At 41.6% G+C, this 23,367-nt stretch overlaps 1 protein-coding gene and 1 long non-coding RNA gene across 2 annotated transcripts in view; one reads left to right on the top strand and one right to left on the bottom strand.

The window, feature by feature from the left end:
* Positions 1–23,367, top strand: part of LOC140724832 (sodium/potassium/calcium exchanger 4-like) — a 334,703-nt gene that overhangs the window by 265,911 nt on the left and 45,425 nt on the right. The window contains exons 10-11 of the mRNA XM_073039498.1: positions 6,189–6,277; positions 10,418–10,570. Coding sequence (XP_072895599.1) covers positions 6,189–6,277; positions 10,418–10,570 — 242 coding nt within the window. The remainder of the gene's footprint in view (positions 1–6,188; positions 6,278–10,417; positions 10,571–23,367) is intronic.
* LOC140724833 (uncharacterized) overlaps positions 1–23,367 on the bottom strand; it is an 88,789-nt gene that overhangs the window by 48,624 nt on the left and 16,798 nt on the right. The window lies entirely within an intron of this gene.

The following is a 23,367-nucleotide window of genomic DNA, read 5'->3' as shown; positions in this document are numbered from 1 at the left end:
CTAAAGTCATATGTATCAGTATTACAGTGGAGTAAAGGGGATTGCAGAAGCATGAGAGAGGAGTTGACCAGAATTGATTAGAAAAGAACACTGGCAGGGATAACGGCAGAGTAGCAATGGCTGGGATTTCTGTAAGTAATTCAGAAGGCACTGGATATATATCTCCCAAAGAGGAAGATATATTCTAAAGGAAAGATGTCATAACCTTGGCCGACAAGAGAAGTTAAAGCCAACATAAGAGCCAAAAAGAGAGCATATAATGGAATAAAAAATAGTGGGGAGTTAGAGGATTGAGAAGCATTTAAAACCAACAGAAGGCAGCTAAAAAAAAATTAAGAAGGTAAAGATGGAATATGAAATAAGTTAGCCAATAATATTAAAGAGGATACCAAAAGTTTCTTCAGATACATAAAGTATGAAAGAGAGGACAGACTGCTGGAAAATGATGCTGGAGAGGTAGTAAAGCGGGACAATGAAATGGTGGACAAACTGAATAAGTATTTTTTGTCAGTCTTCACTGTGGAAGACATGAACAGTATGGTAGAAGTTCCAGGTGTCAGGGGTCATTAAATGTGTGGTTACCATCACTAGGGAGAAGGTTCTTGGAAAACTGAAAGGTCTGAAGGTAAATGAGGCTCCTGTACCAGATTGTGTACACAACAGGGTTCTGAAAGAGGTGGCTGAAGAGATTGTGGAGGCATTAGTAATGATCTTTCAAGAATCACTAGATTCTGGAATGGTTCCAGAAGACTGAAAACTTGCAGATGTCTCTTCATTCTTCAAGATGGGAGATGAGCAGAAGAAAAGAAACTATAGGCCAACTAGTCTGACATCAGTGGTTGGGAAGATGTTGGAGTCAATTAGTAAGGATGAAGTCTCAGGGTACTTGGAGGGACATGAGAAAATAAGCAGGTGTCAGCATGGTTTCCTGAAGGGAAAATCTTGCCTGACAAATCTGTTGGAGTTCTTTGAAGTAATAACGAGCAGGATAGACAAAGGAGAATTGGTTGATGTTATATAATTGGATTTTCGAAGGCCTTTGACAAGGTACCAGACATGAGGCTGCTTAACAAGCTACGAGCCCATGGGATTACAGGCATTTTCTAGCACGGATAACGCAGTGGCTGATGGCAGGAGGCAAAATATGGGAATAAAAGGATCCTTTTCTGGTTGGCTACTGGTGACTAGTGGTGTTCTACACTAGTCTCTGTTGGGACCAATTCTATTTACTTTATATGTCAGTGGTTTGAATGAAGGAATTGTTGGCTTTGTTACAAAGTTTGCAGATGTTATGAAGTTAGGTGTAGGGACATCTGCTTAAACTCTCATTGTAATTTATCAGAATTAAATGTTGGAGCTGAGAAATTTGACTGTCAGCAATCATATGCATCTTCCTTTGTGCTCAGTATGACTCCACTCTCTGGAACAATTTCTCCTGGTACCCATTGACTTTAGTCTCACTGGCAATCCTTAGTGCTACACGTCCCCAAGATCAGCTGTTCTCTTGTCACCTCTGGAAATCAACTCTATTGTTATAATTTCTTCAAGGATCAGGCCAGCACAGTACTGGCAGAATCCATAGATTTATACAGTGTCTCTGCATTGCTTTTACTCCCCTTTAATTTGTGGACCAGTGCTATTTTTTCCATAATTAATAGAATCATGGTTATTTGTCCCAAAGTGCTCTCCGACTGTCACGCCAGTCTCTTGCACAGACTCATTTCCCAAGAAAACCCTTCCCCTCCATTGAGCACATTTACACGGAGCGCCGTTGCAGGAAAGCAGCGTCCATCATCAATGACACCCACCACCTAGGTCATGCCCATTTCTCATTGCTGCCATCAGGAGCCTCAGGACTTACACCACCAGGTTCAGGGACTCTTGAACCGGGGGGATAATTTCACCCAACTTCACTCACCCCATCACTGAACCGTTCCCACAACCAATGGACACACTTTCAAGGACTCTTCATCTCATGTTCTCAATATTTATTGCTTATTTATTCTTTTTTTTTCTTTTGTATTTTCACAGTTTGTTGTCTTTTGCACACTGATTGTTTGTCTTCCCTGTTGGGTGCTCTCTTTTATGGTCCTTGGATTTACTGAGAATGCCCACAAGGAAACAAATCTTAGGGTTGTATATATAAGTACATATATGTACTTTGATAATAAATATACTTTGAACTTTGAAGAAGAAGTGTTACCAGAAAGCTTACGCTTAACAAATTAATTTCCATCTAATCATCAGCATAATGTCCCAGTCAATATTAGGAAAATGAACATTACCTACTATGTATGGCATCCGTTAAACTCGCGAGACCATGGATCTGCGCTTGGAAAGTCTTCTCCAGGGCGCAGGCCTGGGCAAGGTTGTATGGAAAACCGGCTGTTGCCCAAGCAGCAAGTCTCCCTCTCCACGACACCAATGTTGTCCAAGGGAAGGGCAAGGGCCGATAAAACTTGGCACCGGAGTTGTTGCGGGAGTTGCCAGAACGAGATTGAAGGCAACGTCGGACTGCCTCAGGGACTCCAGCTCCTGATTTGTCCTCAGGGTTTACTCCCGAAGCCCTTTTTATGAGTGGGTGTGGCCACAAGGCAGCGGAGGTTTGGAATCAGAGTTTTCCCTCTCTTAGATGGACGGCCTTCCCAGGCTGACAAGCTCCATCGACTTACCATTACATCCCCATTATCCCTGCATCAAATAGCAAACTCTCCACATATTTATTCCTTTAATACCTGTCAACTAGTTGGGAGCATATAATACATTCCCATCAAAGACCTATCCCCTTCTTATTTCTTAGTTAGGATGCAATGTGTAGGGAGGAGACAGCTGTCTGTTCTGTTATTATAATCTGTGCAAATCTTGTGTTAAATGAAGGGGAAGCAAAAGTGTGACGATTTCACTCTCTCTCACGCGCACGCACGCGCACGCACACACACACACACACACACACACACACACACACACACACACACACACACACACACACACACACACACACACACACACACACACACACACACACACACACACACACACACACACACACGCATCATTCCTCATTTATAGATTTAAAATAAGTGGCATGCATTATATAGATTGTAATACCTAGAAGGAATTTGAAGTGCATAATTGAGTTCGGAGCATATGTATCTATAATCATACCTATTTAGTACTTTTATAGTGTATGTCTTGGATGGTGTGATTTATGTTATAGACAGTGAAAAATGATTCATTGAAATGTTCCGTCATTGAAAATGTATGGAATTTTGATCTGTAGCATATTAGAGAGAAACTGATTCGCTCTTTATATTAGACCATAAATATAGGAGCAGATTTAGGCCATTTGGCCCATCGAGTCTTCTCTGTCATTTCATCATGGCTGATCCATTTTTCATCTCAGCCCCAATCTCCTGCCTTCACCCCATGTCTTTTCATGCATTGACCAATCAAGAATCTATCAACCTCTGTTTTAAATATACCGAAGGACTTGGCCTCCACAGTTGCCTGTGGCAAAGAATTCCACAGATTTTCCACTCTCTGGCTAAAGAAATTCCTCCTCTTCTCCATTCTCAAAGGAGGCCTCTCAATTCTGAGTGCGTCCTCTGGTCTTAGACTCTCCCACCAGAGGAAACATCCTTTCCATATCCATTCTATCAAGGCCTTTTACCATTCAATAGGTTTCAATGAGGTCACCCCTCATTCTTCTCAATTCCAGTGAGTACAGGTCTAGAGCTATCAAACACTCTTCATATGACAAGCTATTTAATCCTGGAATCAACTTCATGAACTTCCTTTGAACCCTTTCCAGGGATACTAAAGGGTTAAGTACTACTGCATTACAAAATTGTTTCTGATCTTCAGCAAGGTCATGTCAAGATTGTACTTGGACTTGCCACTTTATTTCCAATGATCTAACACAACCTGTGTTTATTTATCTTTCTCTGCTCTGTTACATACCCACGTATTGGGTACCATTGCATTTTTCATATTGTTCAAGCGATGTTTGTAGAGCAGTTGAAAGAAAATGGTTTCTTTACTCCTTCTGCTGTCAATGCAAGTGAAAATTAATTCCAAGATGAAGAAAAATTGTGTAAGACTTGTTTACTTCTTGAAGTCATGACAGTGGAATCTTATATACAAGACTGTGAAAGAATCTTTTTCTCAACAAGCATTGCTCAGTTAGTCAAGCCTGAAATGCTCCAGACTTTTAGACAAATCAACAGAATCAGCATTTTACCTTGTCTGACCTTGTATTCTTTGCCCTGCAAAGAGAAAGATTAAAACTTGTGATCATATTTTTTCCACAATGTTTCAAGACCATAAGTGAGAAAATGACCGTGGAAGCAAATAATGAACACCTGCCAAAACTTTATGTTAGAGGAAACTATTTTTTAAGTTCCAAACTGTCAGTATTTATTATCTCAGCTCCATTGCCAACAGATGATTACTGGGAATGCGGAACAGGCATATGGCTAATGGAACAAAAATATATTTTAAAAGTAATTTCTCACTAGTTTTTTTAAGAGAAGCAAGTTAAGAATAAGCTGCTCTGTGACAAAACTAGTGAGAATTTATTGGTGCTTCTTCCAAGGAGCAGAGTCTATCAATGGACACAGACTTGCTTATGATGAAGAAGATGACATGAAAAAAGTTACAGATGTTGACAGGCATTGAACGGAAACTTATGAAAATCTTTGTAATCATAAAGAATAGATCAACAATGAGATGGAGAAATGACATTGTATTTAACCTAGCTGATGCTTATAGAGTGCGGCAAGATTATTAAACTTATTTAGGCCATTGTTAGAACATTATTGATTCTATCAATCAGTGGAAGCAATGCAGACAGGCATGTAAAATCCCCCTGACTGCACACCTAGCCATATGCCACCATGAGCTAATCTGATACCACTTGAACCACTTGATCAAATCACAAGAGCATCTACCAATCCAGCAGGACTCTTTCTAACATGACAAAAAGAGAAATGGATGTTGCTTGACCTGCCAAGAGTTTCCAGCATTTTCTGGTTTTCTTTCAGATATCCAGTGCCTGCAGTTTTTTTAAATTAATTTTTCCTTGACCCCATGACATTTTCATCCTTGCCAACATTGCATCTAGCCAGAAGAGGCCCAGAAAGTTACATGGTAATTTTTCTTCCTACACTTTAATTACCTGTGCCAAATGCAACAGTATTTTTTCTTCAGCCTCATGTGGGAAAGAGCTCCCTGCATGGCCACATCTCTCCCTCTGACCTCGGGCCACATATTGTAAACCCAACTGAAAATTCTGCCTCATAGCTGGCTTGGCTAGCGGTCACAGAGATTGCCTTCCAACCCGTGCTTAGAATGGATCTACATCTGACAAGTAAGTCTGAGTTGACAAGGGATTGAATCTAACTCCAAAAAGTTGATAAACTTAATATTTATAATGTTTGCATTGCTTGCCCTGGAGCCTTTGTTGGCCAGTGCTATCCAGTCAGTCCAGAGCAAGCAAAATGTGGTGTAGTGGAGGGCGATGATACAGATAGAACAGAAGCTTCATTACCTCACCACACATGCCTCATATCTTTCAAGCTGCTAATTCATTTAGTAGGACGCTATTACAGCTTGAGGAATCAGAGTTTAGAGTTCAATTCCGACACCATCTGGAAGAAGCTTCTACGTCCTTCCCGTGAGCGCGTGGGTTTCCTCCGGGTGCTTCGGTTTTCTCCCACGTTTCAAAGATGTGCCGGTTAGTGGGTTAACTGGTCATTGTAAATTGTCCTGTGATTAGGTTAGGGTTAAATAGGTGGGTTGCTGGGCTGGAAGAGCCTGTTCCGCGCTGTATCTATAAATAAATAAAATTAAATTCCACGAGCCTAGAATGGATCATGTCCTTGCATTGATGGGGAGAGAACTTGAAACTACATTGACAATACAAGTATTGCATAAATGTCCAGGTCTTTAGCCTGGAATTGATCATATTTATCAAATATGAATATATACCTGTTGACATGAATAGGTAAGGGTATGGAGGGCTACGGTCCCAGCGCAGGTCAATGGGAGTAGGCTGTTTAAATGGCTCGGCATGGGCTAGATGGGCCGAAGGGCCTTTTTGTGTGCTGTACTTTCCCATGACTCTAATAGTCCCACCTGCAAATTGAAACAACAACAATAATGCTGTGCTGTTCAATGTTTGCGCACAGGTTTAATAACAAGATGCAGAGCTATTTTGTGAGCAAGCTGATGAAGGACGTGGCAAATGGCAATGTGATCGGCAACGAGATGGAGGATGGTAATATTGATTCTCTCAGTAGTTGTGATGACCCATCACTCCCATTATTATCTCAAGGTAAGGCTAACCAGGCAGAGAATGGCCAGTAAAAATCTTTTATCCGCACTCAGCATCTGTTTAATAATTCGGTAACAATTTTCTGAGCATTTTTGTCAATAGCTATTCAATTTCATTGTTAGAGAATTTTTTTTAGAATAGACCTTTGTCAGACAGTATTTTTTGGGGGGGCCTCACTGACAATGAAAAATTGAATCAAATGCCTAATGCTTCATTTGTTTTCCTTCACAATCAGGAACAGTAACATTCCTAGGCATGGTTGTATTGAGAAGCTGAAGGCTGTAAAGTCGCTGCTTTTTCATTCTGAAGATGCCGTGCTGGGAGATGGTGCCAGTCGCAAACTGATTCCACCTCCGCCAGTGCCGCTCTGCCCATTCTTCAACTGACAACACGACTTGTTCACATGTGATGTGGTAACCCAGCATGAATCCGGGAGAAATCTTTGGATCTCACTCACCTTGTGACTTCTAGTATGCTGAATGTGCCACAGCTGTTTCAGATCACTGCAGAAGGGGCTTATTTCTTCAAACCTGCCTTGCCCCATTTCCCCAAACAAGGAAAATCTCTCATAGTGAAAACTTGGATTTTGGTTTTCATAGGAACTTAGAAAATTAAGGCACAGCAGAGAGCCAATGTGCCCTTGCCAGCCAGAAATAAACATTAGGTTTCAAACATGCTGGAGGAACTCAGCAGGTCAGGCAGCATCCGTGGAAACGAGCAGTCAACGTTTCAGGCTGAGACCCTTCATCTGGACTGAAGAGCGAGGGGGCAGGGGGCCTATAAAGAAGGTGGGGGGAGGGTGGGAAGGAGAAGGCTGGTAGGTACCAGATGAAGAACCAATCAAAGGAAAGATCAAGGGGTGGGGGAGGGGAAGCAGGGAGGGGTTAGGCAGGAATGGTGAAGAAGGAATGTAAGGGGAAAGCACTACGGGTAGTAGAAGAAGGTAGATCATGAGAAAGGTGGTAGGCATCTGGAAGAAGAGGCAGAGTGAAAGTGGGATGGGGGGAGGGATATAGGAGCAGAATTAGGTCATTTGGCCCCTCATGTCTGCTCTGCCATTACATCATCACTGATTCATTTTTTTCTCGGTGCCAGTCTCCTGCCTTCTCCCCATATCCCTTCATGACATGACCAATCAAAAATCTATCAACCTCTTCCTTAAATATACCCAATGACTTGGCCTCCACAGCCTCTGGTTACTGACATTACTGCTAAATAGATATTACTTATCTCTCTGGGTCTCTCATAACTTTTGTACCTTGATTAATTCTACCCTCAGTTTCACTGGCTGCCATGAATGCCACCCCTGCCTAGGCCTCATCATAATTGTAATTCTCTCACCCTGCAATATCCTTGTAAACCTCTGCCCCTCTAAGTATTATCATATACTTTCTGCAGTGTGTGGTGACTAGGGCTGTGCATACTAGTCCAGATGTGGACTGACCAATATCTTACTGCAAACATTTCTAGTGTGCCTTTCCTGCTCTTGTGTGCCATGCTTCAGCCAATGTTTCCTCAGTGACTTGCCTCCATGTTGCCATGTTCATGGCTTTATAGACACACATTTCAAGGCCACTTTTCCGAGAACTCTGATGCAGAACGTATCCCGTTTTAAGTTAAGTGAAAAGCAGGAACATGAGACACAGGAGATTCCAGATGTTGGAACATCGAGCCACAGAAACCTGCTGAAGGAACTCAGCGTCTGTGAGGGGGGAAGAAATGGGCAAAGTACAGAATCTTGCATCAGGACTGAGAGGGGAGATGGCTAGTATAAAAGGGAGGAGGAGTGGGGCAACAGGAGCCTGAGGTAACTGGTGGACTAGCAGCAGGGAAAGATGACAGACTGCTTGTGTCAGGTAGTGGGAGGAGGGCTGTGAAATTAGGAGGAAGTGACTGGGGGATTATAAACGGAGGAAAGCAAAAATGAGTGGAGGGTGTTGCAAAGTGAGAGGTAGGGAGTACAAAAGTTGGAGACAGCCGCTGGAAGGTAATAAACAGGAATACAATGGGCTACCAGAGATGAAATTGAGTATTGGGTAAAGGAGGAATCATTAGGGGAGAGGTAAATGGGGGATAGAGTCAGAACCGGATGGCAACATCCCCTTCCCCAATATGTTAATAGAAATATGTTAAATTATTGCTCAGCAGCCACTCCCCCCCCCAACCACCCCATAAAATATTTAATCAGGTCCATTGTCCATACTTTCCAGTGAAAAGGACACTTTCCAGAACACTCCAGCAAATAACACCACTTATCAGTGATGATCAAAGTAAATTATTGAAATCATAGGCCATCATGAACCTACATTAGATGACTCAAATAGTAACTATGGCTCTGTAAAGCATTTCCAAATATGACCAGATTCCATTTTAATTGACTCAGAAGACTTCCAAAGTTAAGCAAGGTTTGTTTTCAACTGTGGTTCATTCTGCTCACTTTGCTGAACACCAATTAATATCTTTAAATTCTTCTCCATTTACCCCACTAACTGTTGTCAAACTTCTGTCTGCTTAGCCTTACCATGGTTCCTATTTCTTGATGTCATCCTTAACAATACTTCTGAACACTGTTTTGTCTTTTAAAGTGCTTTTTAACAATAATTAACAATATTTTCTGCAATAAATAACAAATAACAGTAATCAGCCTTAATTCATTAACAATGGCTCAGGCTGATAATGTGGCTTCTCTAACCATAGCATTAGCAGTATAGAAAATAAATTAGTAACTACCTTGATAGCTTGATATCTTAAGCTAGACCAATGAGATTATAGATGAATTTATGCATCATTTTTGTTTACTGTTGATTACAACTTTATTTATAATTTTTAATATTAACAAATTTTGTGGGCTCTAAGCTCTAAATGCCAAGGAATCAGCCATTACAGATAAACAAATTATACAGGAAAGCAAACAAATATTAAATATTAATAATCAAGCTCCAAATTCAGATTTAGCATTTTTTTAAATTAATCATGCAGTTATAATTAGTTCAGTGCCCAGCTGCAAAATTAGGTTTTGGATGTTGAAGGGCCACAAAGCTGTCTGGAAACTACTGAGCCTTATTGTGCTTTCTAGGATCAGATGGTATCATAGTGCCAGGAAAGTCTAGGGTATGTGCCTGGGAATTCTGCAGCACAATGTTCAGTGAGCCTTGGACTTAATGATAGTCACTGAGCCATCCAGCACAGAGACAAGCAATTCAGTCCATCACACCTATGCCAACCAACAATCATCTGCCTATACTGATTCTATTGGTCTGTAGCTTTCAAGTGCATGTTTCGATACATAAATGTTATAGAAGTTCATTTGTCTCTGCCACCAGTCAGGCTTCTTTCTCAGGTACCTTTTAGACATCTTAGCCTAATCCCTGCCCTCAATTTGCTTCCATTCAGATCCCTTTAACTTGAGTAGGTTTGTTATGTATCACGAGGGATTAAATTGATATCATTGGTGAATGAGATCTTTACCGTGTTGTCCAGTGCTCCCTACTGGTCTCCCATCATACCTTGTCTATGGGGGAGGGCATGGTTTACATGTATCAGTTCTCTAATCTAAATGTATTCAATTTGGAAACAAGAAAATAACAAAATAGACAGAGTCTTTCTGCTTCAACCAAGTTGCTAGCTTTACCTGTGAGCCTGACTAATGAATAGTGATATGAAACTGATGGATATAAAATTTGATCAAAATTATTCACTAAATTTTGTTCATATAGATTTTGTTTTAGCTCCAGTGTACAGTTAATAGTTCCCTCACTACCATCTCTTCCCGTAACCCAGGACATTCAAACCATGAGGTGCAGATAAAACAAAGACCTTGATAGTTTAAGATCTGTCAGTTCAGGTGCACGTTGTGACATTTTATGCTACTGAAAAATCCACTTTACGCAATAATTTCATTACAAAGATGTGTGTCATACTTAATTATGACTATTGAGTGATTCTGAAGTGTTCTAATCCTTGTTATTTTCCACCTTAAAATAATGAGATAATGCAACGCAGTCTCTCTAAGGCACTGGCTTTATACGCTGGTCTTTGAGCTTTCTGGGATTTACATACAGTTTGTTCATGTGTAATGACCAGTTCAATCGGCCAACGGTGTGGACAAGGAAATCAGTGCAGCTGAGAAATGCGATGGTATCGAAAATGGAAATGTTCCCCTGGACATAAATACAAAAGAAGATGGCAACAAGGATGAAAGTGAACCAGAGCTCCTGTCTCCATTTTCTCCACCAGGTGAGAACGAGCGCAATAGATACATGTTCCATTTGTATGTTGTATGATCATTTTAAAGACAAAAAAATCTATTCTATAAAGTATACAAAATATGCATACAAGGTTAATTACAATTTACCAATGTTTACCAGTCTCAAGAGAATTATTTGGCAAGTCCAGTGATGGCACAAAAGTATAGGTTGAGTATCCCTTGTGTGAAATTCCAAAATCCAAAAACCTCTGAAATCTTTTTTTGAGCACTGACACGACATCAGAAATGGAAAATCCCACAAGGCGCTTGGAAGGTTCCCCGGCAATGCGCAGGTCTCTGCACACCACAGATAGTTCTGATAAGCGTAATGAAAAAAAGCTAAAGAAAAATATAAAAACACTGCATAAAGCAAAAAACGAAGATCTGGATTGTGTATAGAGAGAATGGATTCTTCAGCATAGGATTGAACACTTAACGATGAATGGTATGCTTAACGGTATGCTGATCATGAAACAAGCAAAGATCTATCACGCCAAACTGAAAATTGAAAGTAACTGTGAATATTCAGCAGGCTGATTGCAGATATTTGAGATCAGGCACAGCTTTAAATTTTTAAAGACTTGCAGCGATAAAGCATCTGCTGATAATGAAACAGCAGAGAAAATAATTAATGGGTTTGCCGATATTGTCGCTGATGAAAATCTAACATTATTCAGAGCTCAGCACTGGGAGTCTGAATATAGAAACAGGGAGCCAGAATATTGGGGCTGATAATATGGAAGAAAGGGACTAAGGAAAGCAGTATGGAATTAGTCCTCAGGAACAGCCAGATGGAAAGCCAGGTCCTGAGCCAGCTCTCGGGAATTTTCTTCCAGAGGTGGCCAGCCCAAACAATGACCCAAGTGGGTGAAAATGAGGATATCTGGAATAAGAACATGATAAATGAAAGCCACAAAGAAGGAATGGTTGCAGAGAAGAAAGTGGAAAATGAGAACAAAGACAATATAATTGTCACAGAAGAGAAAGTGAGGATCAAGCAGTGGGTGGTGAAGAACAAGTGCAGAACGATGAAGAGAGCCCAGGTTGTGGGTCAGGTGACACCCTGATGGGGCTGATGGGAGAGGGAAGAGCACCGTTGAGCAGAAGACTCGAATTTTTAGGAGGAAGGCCAATATTCAAACGAAGGAGGTCCATGGATATGAAATCAGCGGAGTGCAGGAAGAAACTGAGGAAGAAGAATACAAGAGGCAAGAGAAGACAGCCAAGAAGAGGTCGTAAAGTCAACAGAGATCAGAGAGGCAGAACACAGAGATGAGGGAGTGGATTTAACATTTTGTAAAGCGCTGCCTGAAGATACGACAATAGGATGTGCTGGAGCTTTTGGAAAGCATCAAGTTGGATAAGTTGCCGGGACCGGATGAGGTGTACCCCAGGCTACTGTGGGAGGTGAGGGAGGAGATTGCTGAGCCCCTGGTGATGGCCTTTGCATCATCAATGGGGACGGAAGAGGTTCTGGAGGATTGGAGGGTTGCGGATGTTGTTCCTTTATTCAAGAAAGGGGGTAGAGATAACCCAGGAAATTATAGACCAGTGAGTCTTGCCTCAGTGGTTGGTAAGTTGATTGATAAGATCCTGAAAGGCAGGATTTATGATCGTTTGGAGAAGTATAATATGATTAGGAATAGTCAGCATGGCTTTGACAAGGGCAGGTCATGATTTATGAGCCTGATTGAATTTTTTGAGAATGTGACCAAACACATTGATGAAGGAAGAGCAGTAGATGTAGCGTATATGGATTTCAGCAAGGCATTTGATAAGATACCCCATGCAAGGCTTATTGAGAAAGTAAGGAGGCATGGGATCCAAAGGGGCATTGCTTTGTGGATCCAGAACTGGTTTGCCCACAGAAGGCAAAGAGTGGTTGTAGATGGGTCATATCCTGCATGGAAGTCGGTCACCAGTGGAGTGCCTCAGGGATCTGTTCTGGGATCCTTACTCTTTGTGATTTTTATAAATGACCTGGATGAGGAAGTGGAGGAAGGGGTTAGTAAGTTTGCTGATAATACAAAGGTTGGAGGTGTTGTGGATAGTGTGGAGGGCTGTCAGAGGTTACAGCGGGACATTGATAGGATGCAAAACTGGGCTGAGAAGTGGCAGATGGAGTTCAACCCAGATAAATGTGAAGTGGTTCATTTTGGTAGGTCAAATATGATGGCAGAATATAGTATTAATGGTAAGACTCTTGGCAGTATGGAGGATTGGAGGGATCTTGGGGTCTGAGTCCATAGGACGCTCAAAGCAGCTGCGCAGGTTGACTCTGGTTAAGAAGGCATATGGTGTATTGGCCTTCATCAATCGTGGAATTGAGTTTAGGAGCTGAGAGATAATGTTGCAGCTATATAGGACCCTGGTCAGACCCCACTTGGAGTACTCTGCTCAGTTCTGGTCACCTCACTACTGGAAGGATGTGGAAGCCATAGAAAGGGTGCAGAGGAGATTTACAAGGATGTTGCCTTGACTAGGGAACATGCCTTATGAGAATAGGTTGAGTGAACTCGGCCTTTTCTCCTTGAAGCGACGGAGGATGAGAGGTGACCTGATAGAGGTGTATAGGATGATGAGAGGCATTGATCATGTGAATAGTCAGAGGCTTTTTCCCAGGGCTGAAATGGTTGCCACAAGAGGACATAGGTTTAAGGTGCTGGGGAGTAGGTACAGAGGAGATGTCAGGAGTAAGTTTTTTACTCATAGAGTGGTGAGTGTGTGGAATGGGCTGCCGGCAAAGGTGGTTGAGGTGGATACGATAAGAGTCTTTTAAGAGACATCTGGATAGGTACATGGAGCTTAGAAAAATAGAGGGCTGTAGGTAAGCCTAGTAATGTCTGAGGTAGGAACATGTTCGGCACAATTTTGTGGGCCGAAGGGCCTGTATTGTGCTGTAGGTTTTCTATGTTTTAAGCCCAGATCGCTGATCACTAACCATCACACTACTGTGCCTCCCAACTTATGGATGTATGTAAATTAGAAACATGTATGTCTTGAGCTTTTGAGTTTACACTGAGCTCCCAGATTTCACTCTGCTTTAGTTTCATTGGTGTCATTTCATGTAGCTAATTGAAGGCCATTGCCCTTGGCCAAAGTGCTGACAGCTCCTTTGAGCATTGAAGAGAGGTCAGCAAAGTCTCTATCATCGAGCTGCCTTTCCAATCCCCACTGCAGCCAGGCTTCTTGAAAAGTTATTCAGGATCAGTTTCTGTCAATGGTAAGCAGAGGAGAAGGTGACTTTCATTTGAAAGATATTTAAAAATATGATGGCACAAGAGACTGCAGACATTGGAATCTGGGGCAACAAACAATCTGCTGGAAGAACTCAGCAGGCCTAGTTGACGCTGGCAGTCTTGATGTAAGGTTATGACCTAAAACGTCAGCAATTCCTTTGCCACCATAGATGCCCCTCGACCCACTGAGCTCTTCCAGCAGATTGTTGCTCTACAAGTGTGTTTTTGGTCTTATCCATCTGATGAAAAAACTGAGACATTTGAACAAATTCACGCAGCTGAAAAATGTAGATTAGTAATAATAACTTGTTGAAAATGGAATGATTTTAATTACATTATTTATCAGTTCTTCAGATCAATGCTTTTGCAAAATAATTCAGCTTAACATCACTGAAACTGAACATTAGTTACCTTGGTTATCGCCATGTAACTTGAAATCTGCCTTTCGTAAATACCTGATCAGACCAAGCCTTTTATGTCAATAAGAGATATCCTTGTGTGTTTCTGCTCCACAAAGTCAGCGTAGTTTAAGAACATTTATCTATGAATATGTGTCCTTTTTACATGTGAAATGTGTTAATGAAAATAATATTAATGCTGTATATTACAGCAAATCTATTTGAACTTACTAATTTAAATCAAATCGCAAGGTCAATTGGCCGTTTGTTTCCATTTATTTCAGTGGATAGCTACAGTTGTGCCAGGGCTCAGTTGGCAAGCTTCCAGCCTCTGGATCTGGGAGATCTGTGCAACGTTGCACTGCCCTATTGGAGAGTGACTGGAGAACCCTGGCAGAACACAGGGGAACCACAGTCAGTAGTCAAATAGAACAGCCATACTCGGGATTTCCAAAGTCCAACCCAGTTTGCATTATATGTTGCATTATAAGTGGGTGATTGTTTCCCGTTGACTTCAACAGGCCCTGTCAGGGTTTTCAGTCAAACGCCAATCAATTGCATTGACATGGAGATAGGTTTACAGCCATTCTCACTGTAACTTGAAACGTATTAGGCTGTTCAGCCCTTCAAATCTGTCCTCCCATCATGGCTGATCTGTCCTAGGCCTCATGTCCTCTTCTGTGCCAATTTCCCACTGCACTCATTCCACATTCTTTCAAAAGTGTGTCTGCCTTCTCTTTAAAAGCCTCCAATGATTTAGCTGCAATAGCCATCCAGAGAGGAGAATTACAGAGATTTTACCACTGGCTGCAAGAGGAAAATCCCACAGGGGCCCTCAGTTTTATCATCACTGCACCTCATCTTGTAATTATGTCCCTCAATCAAGACTCTCTCATTTTCCTTCACTCAAAACCATCTTCAATGACAGGGTTTCCATCCCTTTTGGCTTGCACTATTCAATACTTGTATCACTTTCTGTCTACCTTTCTCTTTCAAAGCCTTCTTGAAAGCCTGCCTCCCAGCAGAGGTTTTCTCCTCTTCATGTACATTGCTGCAGAAATAAGAACAGTGCAAATGCCAGCTGCTATTACTCAACATGAAGTAACAACCACAATTTGTCCCAAGCTTTCTTCAAAAGTGAATTACTTCCTTAACAAATACTCTAGTTTTTTTCCCCACTTCCCTGCTTTTGTCACCGTGTCATGTACAAGGTCTAACAGTAATAGTTACAATCCAAAGTGTCCATGCTTTCACCTTGAAACAGCTTGTACAGACACTCATGAAAAATATGTAACCTCAAGTATAATTTTTAACTGAGCATTGTTCAGAGCCCAATCTTTAAGATACCTCAGATAAACAGAGGCAAGTTGAAACTGTATGTCAAGCTTCCTAATGTCGTAAATAAGCAAGAACCTTCAGTTCATTAGAAGTAATGACGCCTACAACTCACCAGCTCACCTTAAACCTCAAATTATATTACTGTTCAGCATGTAGCCACGCTGTAAACTGATGTTGGCAGTATCCTGATCTGACTGAAGCAATTTAGTTCTTGCCCACATTCCCATGTTTTCTCATTCCACATAATATTCTCTGGAATGGGAGAAGCAGAGTGTAAAGGCAATGGCATGTTGAAAAGCTGTTGTGTCTGGGACTTTGACTCCCACATACGAGTCAAATCATGAGACCCCAGAGTTTCTGTAATGTTTGTCTCTTTCTTGGTTGGAAAGTGGTTAGCCTTCAATCAGATTAACAATAACATGTTAATTAACATGTCATTACAATTATACATAAAGCTTACATCTTATGCCATCTTGAATCTCATCACTTCAAACAAAAACATAGATTTACTGCTATCCCATGCCCTGGAGAAACAAGAGACAGTGGAAACTTTCAGCAGATGTGACAGCGTCTATAGAGGGAAATAAAAGAGTTGACATTTCAGTCCAGATGAATGTCTTGGCCCAAAGCACCAACTGTTTATTCCCTCCTTAGATGCTGTCTGACATTTGGAGCTCCTAGAACATAGACCAGAACAGCACAGTAACAGGCCATTTAACCTACAACATTCTGCCGAAACAATTAAATTAGTAATCAAATGCTAAACTAATCTAGGCATAAACTTATGCCTACACTATGTCTATATCCTTCCATTTTCCTCACATTCATGTGCCTATCTAGACATCCCTTGAAAATTCCTGATGTATCTGCCCCTACTACCACCCATTCCTGTCCCTCTCTCAACCAAGTCTCTGTACTAGCCACAACATCATAGTTCCATGTACTGATCCATGCTCTAAGTTCATCACCTTTACCCCTAATACTCCCTACATTAAAATACACACACTTAAAACTATCCGTCCTATTATATCCATTACTTTGCTCCTGCCTGCTTTTACTGTCCCTGACATCTACCTTCCTCTCCATCTCTCTACTTTCTGATTCAGTGTTCTGGCTCTCATCCTGACAAACTAGTTTAAAACCTCCTGAGGAGTACGAGTGAACCTCCCGGCCAGGATATTGGTTCTACTCCAGTTTATATGCAACCCATCCCCATTTTACAGGTCACCGCAGCCCCAAAAAAGATTCCAATGATCCAGGAACCTGACACCCTGCCCTCTGCACCAGTTCCTTAGCCATTCATTCATCTGTGCTGTTATCCTATTCCTGCCCTGACTAGCACATCACTGGGAGTAATCTAGAGATTACTACCTTGGAGGTTTTGTTCTTCAGCCTCTTCCCTAACTCTCCATACTCACCGCACAGGACTTTTTTCCCCATTTCTACCAATGTGCACCACAACCTCTGGCTGTTCACTCTCCCACTTGAGAGTATTCTGCAGCCTTGTCCCTAACACCTGGGAAGCAACACACCATCATGGGATCTCTTCCACAGCCACAGAATCTCCTCTCCATCCCCCTAGCTATTGAGTCTCCTACTTCTACTGCTCTGCTTGACTGTACCCTTCCCTGCTGAGCCTCAGAGCCATCCACAGTGCCACTGGCCTGGCTACTGCTGCCGTGCCCTGATAATTCATCCCCCCAGCAGTACCTAAAGAGCACAAACACCAGAAAATCTGCAGATGCTGGAAATACAAAAGGCGCATACTTATTGTTGAGGGGAATGGTCACAGGGAAACCCTACACTGACTGCTGTCTTCTCCTGGTGGTCACCCATCTACTATCTGCTGCCTGCACTCTGAGTGTGACCACAAAGTTTCATCTAAGAGGTTTTCAGCCTCCTGGATGGTCCAGAGTACCTCCAGCTCCAGCTCCTTGACCTTGTTACTCAGGAGGTGAAGTTGGGTAGTCATTAGGCACCCAAAAATACCATATTTCACAGGAGGGGCGTTCCACTGCCTTAACAATCCTGCCCACACTGAACTAAGGACTAAGGATTTACAGACAATTAAAAAAAGGCTTACTTGTTCTTATCTGTGCCTGCTTTCTGAAACCTTTGAGTTTCACACTCACTTAGGTTACTTATTCAGCCTTTTCACACCAAGCTTGTAACACCATCGGTTCCAACTTATCAAGCCCATGTTCCACAATCTATTACAAATGATAACAAATAACTCAGCTCCCTTAGGTTCTGCCTGTTATCAACAAAGTCTGTGGAGCTAAAGCCTGGCCGCTCTAACACCGGCCCAGTCCAACGATGCTGCTCCCACAATGTGCCACATCACATATACCTTGCTTCTTTTTAATGGCTTAAGTAAAACTCATTCCTAGTGAGGTTCGTTCTTTCCAGATGGCTCCCACCCACCAACGATATCTCTCTCTCTCACTCGCTATTTCAAATTGTGACTCAATACCAATGAGATGTGTTCTTTCCAAATGGGTCCCATCCTGCAACCATGTCGGTCGCTCACCTGCTGCTTCAAAAGGTGAGACACTCCCGATGAGCCTTGTTATGTTCGAAGAGACTAAGATTACTAGATTTTAAAGGTACAATGAGTGTAAGGGCACTTTATCTGAATGCCAGTAGTATTCGTAACAAGGTCAGTGAACTTGTGGCACAAATCAGTACAAAGTGGCCATTACAGAAACGTGGTTGCAGGGTGGAGAGGATTGGGAATTAAATATCCAATGATATCAGGTAACACGGAAGGATAGGCAGGAAGGTAGGGGCAGGTGGGTTAGCGCTCTTAATTAACGATGAGATCAGGGCGATACTGAGAGATGATATAAGATCTAAGGAGCAGAATGTTGAATCCCTCTGGGTACAGATTAGCAATAGTAAAGGGAAAAATTACTGGTGGGAGTTGTCTATCGGCCACTGAATAATAACATTACAGTGGCACAAGCAATTAACCAAGAAATATCTGAGATATGTAAGAATGGAACAGTTATCATGGGGGACTTTAACTTGCACGTAGATTGGGTAAGTCAAGTTGGTCAAGGAGGTCTTGAGGAGGACTGTATAGAATGCATATGTGATCGCTTTCTTGAACAGCATGTTCCTGAATCTACAAGGGAACTTGCAATCTTAGATCTGCTCCTGTGCAACGAGACAGGTAAAATTAGTGATCTTGTCATTAGGGATCCTCTTGGAACGTGTGATCACAGTATGACTGAGTTTCGCATACAAATGGAGGGTGCAATAGTTTGATCTAACACCAGTGTATTATGCCTAAACAATAGAGACTACAATGGGATGAGGGAGGATTTGGCCAGTGTAGACTGGGAACACAGGCTATATGGTGGGACAGTTGAGGAATAGTGGAAGACTTTCAAAGAGATATTCCACAGTGCTCAACAAAAGTACTGTATATTCCAGTTAAAAGCAAGGACAGTAAAGGTGAGGAGAGCCAGCCTTGGATAACTAAGGAAATGAAAGAAGGCATCAAACTAAAAGCTGTGCATACCAAGTCGGTAAGAGTAGTGGGAAACTGGAAGATTTGGAAAACTACAAAAAGCAACAAAGAACCACTAAGTGAGCAATAAAGAAAGGGAAAATAGATTATGAAAATAACTAGCACAAAATATAAAAATGGATAGTAAAAGTTTCTATATTATATAAGGCAGAAAAGGGTGGCCAAAGTGAACGTAGGTCCCTTGGAGGACGAGAAGGGGGAATTGATATTGGGTAATGAGGAAATGGCAGAGGCTTTGAATGACTATTTTGTGTTGGTCTTCATGTTGGAGGACACGTCTAACATGCTGAAGAGAGATGTTATGGATGTGATGGGAGGTGAGGACCTCAATGCAATAGCCATCACTAAAGAGGTAGTGCTGAGCAAACTTGTGGACCTAAAGATAGACAAGTCCCCTCATCCTGATGGAATGCATTCCAGGGTACCGAAAGAAACGGCAGAGGTTATATTTGAGGCTTTGGTGATCATTTACCAAAATTCTCTGGACTCTGGGCAGGTCCTGAAGGATTGAAAGAAGGCGAATTCCACACCACTGTTCAATAAAGGTTGTAGGCCAAAGGCAGGTAACTATAGGGGAGTTAGTTTAACATCTGTAGTTGGGAAAATACTTGAAGCTATCATTAAAGAAGAAATAGCGAGGCATCTGGAAAGAAATGGATCCATCAAACAGACACAGCATTGATTCAGCAAAGGCAGGTCCTGTTTGACAAACTTACTGGAGTTCTTTGAGGATATAACAAGCGCAGTGAATAGAGGGGATCAGATGGACATTATTTACTTGGATTTCCAGAAGGCATTCGATAAGGTGCTGCATAAAAGACTTATCCATAAGATTATGATGCATAGAGTTGGGGGTGATGTATTATTATGGATAGACGATTGGTTAACTAATAGAAAGCAGAGAGTTGGGATACATGATATTGCTCTGGTTGGCAATGAGTGGTGTGCTGCAGGGGTCGGTGCTGGGCCCACAATTGTTCACGATATACATTAACGATCTGGAAGAGGGAACCAAGTGTAGTGTATCTAAGTTTGCTGATGATACTAAATTGAGTGGAAAAGCAAATTGTGCAGAGGATAAGGAGAGTCTGCGGAGAAATATAGATAGGTTAAGTGAGTGGGCAAGGGTCTGGCAGCTGAAGTACAGTGTTGGTAAATGCAAGTTTGTCCACTTTGGAAGGAAAATGGAAGATCAGGTTATTACATAAAAGGTAAAAGATTGCAGCATGCTGCTATGCAGAAGGTTTTGGAGTGCTTGTGCTTGAATCGCAAAAGGTTGGTTTGGAGGTGCAGCAGGCTATCAAGAAGGCAAAGGGAATGTTGGCCTTCATTGCTAGAGGGATTGAATTTAAGAGCAGGGAGGTTATGCTGCAATTGTACAAAGTACTGGTGAGGCTGCATCTGGAGTACTACATGCAGTTCTGGTCTCCTTACTTGAAGAAGGATATACTGGCTTTGGAGGCAGTGCAGGGGAGAAACGAGTGGGTTAGACTACGAGGAGAGATTGAGTCACCTGGGACTATACTTGCCAGAACTCAGAAGGATGAGAGGAAATCTTATAGGAACATATAAAATTATGAAAGGGATAGGTAAGATAGAGGCAGGAAAGTTGTTTCCACTGGTAGGTGAGACTAGAACTAGAGGACATAACCTCAAGATTCAGGGAAGTAGATTTAGAACGGAGATGAAGAGGAACTACTTTTCCCAGAGAGAGGTAAATCTGTGGAATTCTCTGCCCAATGAAGAGTGAAGGCTACCTCAGTACATATATTTAAGACAAGGTTGGATAGATTTTTGCATGGTAGGGGAATTAAGGCTTATGGGGAAAAGGCAGGTAGGTGAAGATGAGTCCATGGTCAGCTCAGCCATGATCTTATTGAATGACGGGGCAAGCTCGGTGAGCCAGAGGGCCAACTCCTGCTCCTATTTCTTATGACCTTATGTTCCAGCATCTGCAGAATCTCCTGTGTTTAAGCGATTGTGAATTCTGGAATCTAAAGCGATAGGTAAAGTGCTGAAAGAACTCGGTGGATCCAACAGTATCTGTGAAGGAAGGAGGTGGTCAATGTATCGTGTTGAGAACATGCGTCAGGACTGGTCTTCACCTGAAATATCGATCATCCCTTTAGCTCTACTAATGCTATTTGGCCCAATGAGTTCTTTCAGCACTTTATATATCTCTTATATAAAGTAACCCATGGCTCTTCATTCTAATAGATGTCATTACAAAAGGAGAGTTGTCCAAGTGTTTTGTTAATATGTGGATTTCTTGAATTGGATTGAGGGGGATGAAGAAGCAAAGGGATTTTGAGAGGGAATTCCAAAGCTGAAAAATCAATCTAGTTGGAAGAAAGAAGTGAGTCTGCACATCAGGTGTTAGTTTCCACAGAATAGAAGAGTTTTTTGGGTTTGTATTATGGCAACGTCAAGAGTACAATAGAAAGTGTTGAATATTGAAATGCGGGGCTGAGAATTTAATTTTAACAGATCATGAAATGTGAACAAAATATATAACAAGATATGATTTAGGAAAAAAAGTTTTGGATGAGATGAGTCTATGCAAGGTAACAGATAGGAAGGCAACAAAGTTAACATTGGAACAGTCCTATAATTAGCCGATGCATGTAAAGATATTCAGCTTGAGATAGCCTGAAAGGGGCTTTTCATAACCAGAGGACCGAGTCAAATTTTGAAAGAGAGGACCTGTCTTAACATCCCAGAAATGTTCATAAAACCGGAACTCTTAGGGAGGGAGGAATTCTGGAAAATTATAAGTCACCATGAACATGATGTGGAGCAAATTGATGGAGCTGCAGGCTCTCTAAATCTTTGTATCCTGATAAATTTCATTCCAGGCTTTTAAGTGAAATGGTCATGGAGATAAATTGATGCATTTGCTTTAATTTTTCAAATGTCCTAGCTTCAGGAAAAGATAGGAAAATTATCAGATGTAAATTTGTAATTCAAAAAAGAAGTTGTAAAGCAGGAAACCAGAGGCCAGTTAGTTTAATATCAGTCTAGGGAAAATGTTAGAACCTTTTATTAAAGATATTATAGCTGGGCACTGAGAGAAATTCTCATTTATCAGCCAAGTCAGTATTTCTTTGTCAAAAGGAAATCAAATACTTTACCAATTTTATTGAAGTTCTTTGAAGAAATAGCACATTATAGATAAGGGGAATCATTACATAAATTTTGGAAGCAACAATCTGGAGGAGAAACTCAGGTGGTCCAGCAGATAGTTTGTGTCTCCAGATCCCAGCATCTGCTGTCTCCTGTGGCTTGTTTAGATTTCAGAAGGTACCACATCAAAGGGTATTGGGGAAATTAGATGCCCATTGCGTGGGAGGTAATCTACTGGTGTAAATAGAAGGCTGGCTGGTGAACAGTAAATACTGAGTAGGCTTAAATGAGTCTTTTACTGATCAACAAGATGTAAGGAGTGGCTTACCACAGGGATTAGTGAGGGAAAATAAATACAAAAGCAGGGACATTATTCTTCATATATTAGACAATGATGTGACTACTTCTGAGATTCCGTGTACAGCATCTGTCTGCTCCTTAAAAGAGCAATGTTAGTGCTTTGAAGCAGTCCAGAGAAGATTTTCCAAATTAATATCTAAAATGGGCAACTTTCCTTATGATAAAAATTGAATAGACTCAACATGGAATAGTCGCAGTTTAGAAGAGCGAAAAGTGACATTTTATTTGATTATTTCAGATCATGACAAAATTTGACATTGTGGATGTGCAGAAGATGCTTCCTCTTATGGGAGAATGTAGGAGTATTTAGAAATACGGGGGAATGCGCTCATAATCGAAGCATGCTTTTCTCTTGCAGAGTCATGAGCCTTTGGGGCTCTTCCTCAGCGATTGTGAAAGCAGTCTTTGAAAACTTTTGAGACAGCACTAGATGGATTTTTGATGAGCAGTGGAGTGAAAGATCATCAGGAGTAGGCAGGGGTATGAAGCTGTGGTTGCAGTCAAAACAACCAGGCTCTTACATGAACAACCATGAATGACAGGCAGGTTCTTGGAGCCTTTCCACCTACACCTGCTCCTAATTTGCAGATGCATATTGTTTAAGTTAGCATTGTCAGCCTCTTTTCATTTGGACCTCAAAAAGCCTCTGGAGTTGAGAGGCTAGCTACTCAACCTGGCAACTGAAAACCAGTAATTAGAAGCAGTCATTGGCATACTCTTATAAAAGATTTTGTTAGATTTTTTTTCTGATCCCTCTATTTCTTCACTGTGTAAAACCTAATGCACTAATGTTT

The sequence above is a fragment of the Hemitrygon akajei genome, chromosome 3 (genome assembly GCF_048418815.1).
Source record: "Hemitrygon akajei chromosome 3, sHemAka1.3, whole genome shotgun sequence".
Classification (NCBI taxonomy): Eukaryota; Metazoa; Chordata; class Chondrichthyes; order Myliobatiformes; family Dasyatidae; genus Hemitrygon; species Hemitrygon akajei.
The sequence above is the reverse complement of the archived record's forward strand: the minus strand, read 5'-3'. Positions and strand labels throughout refer to the sequence as shown.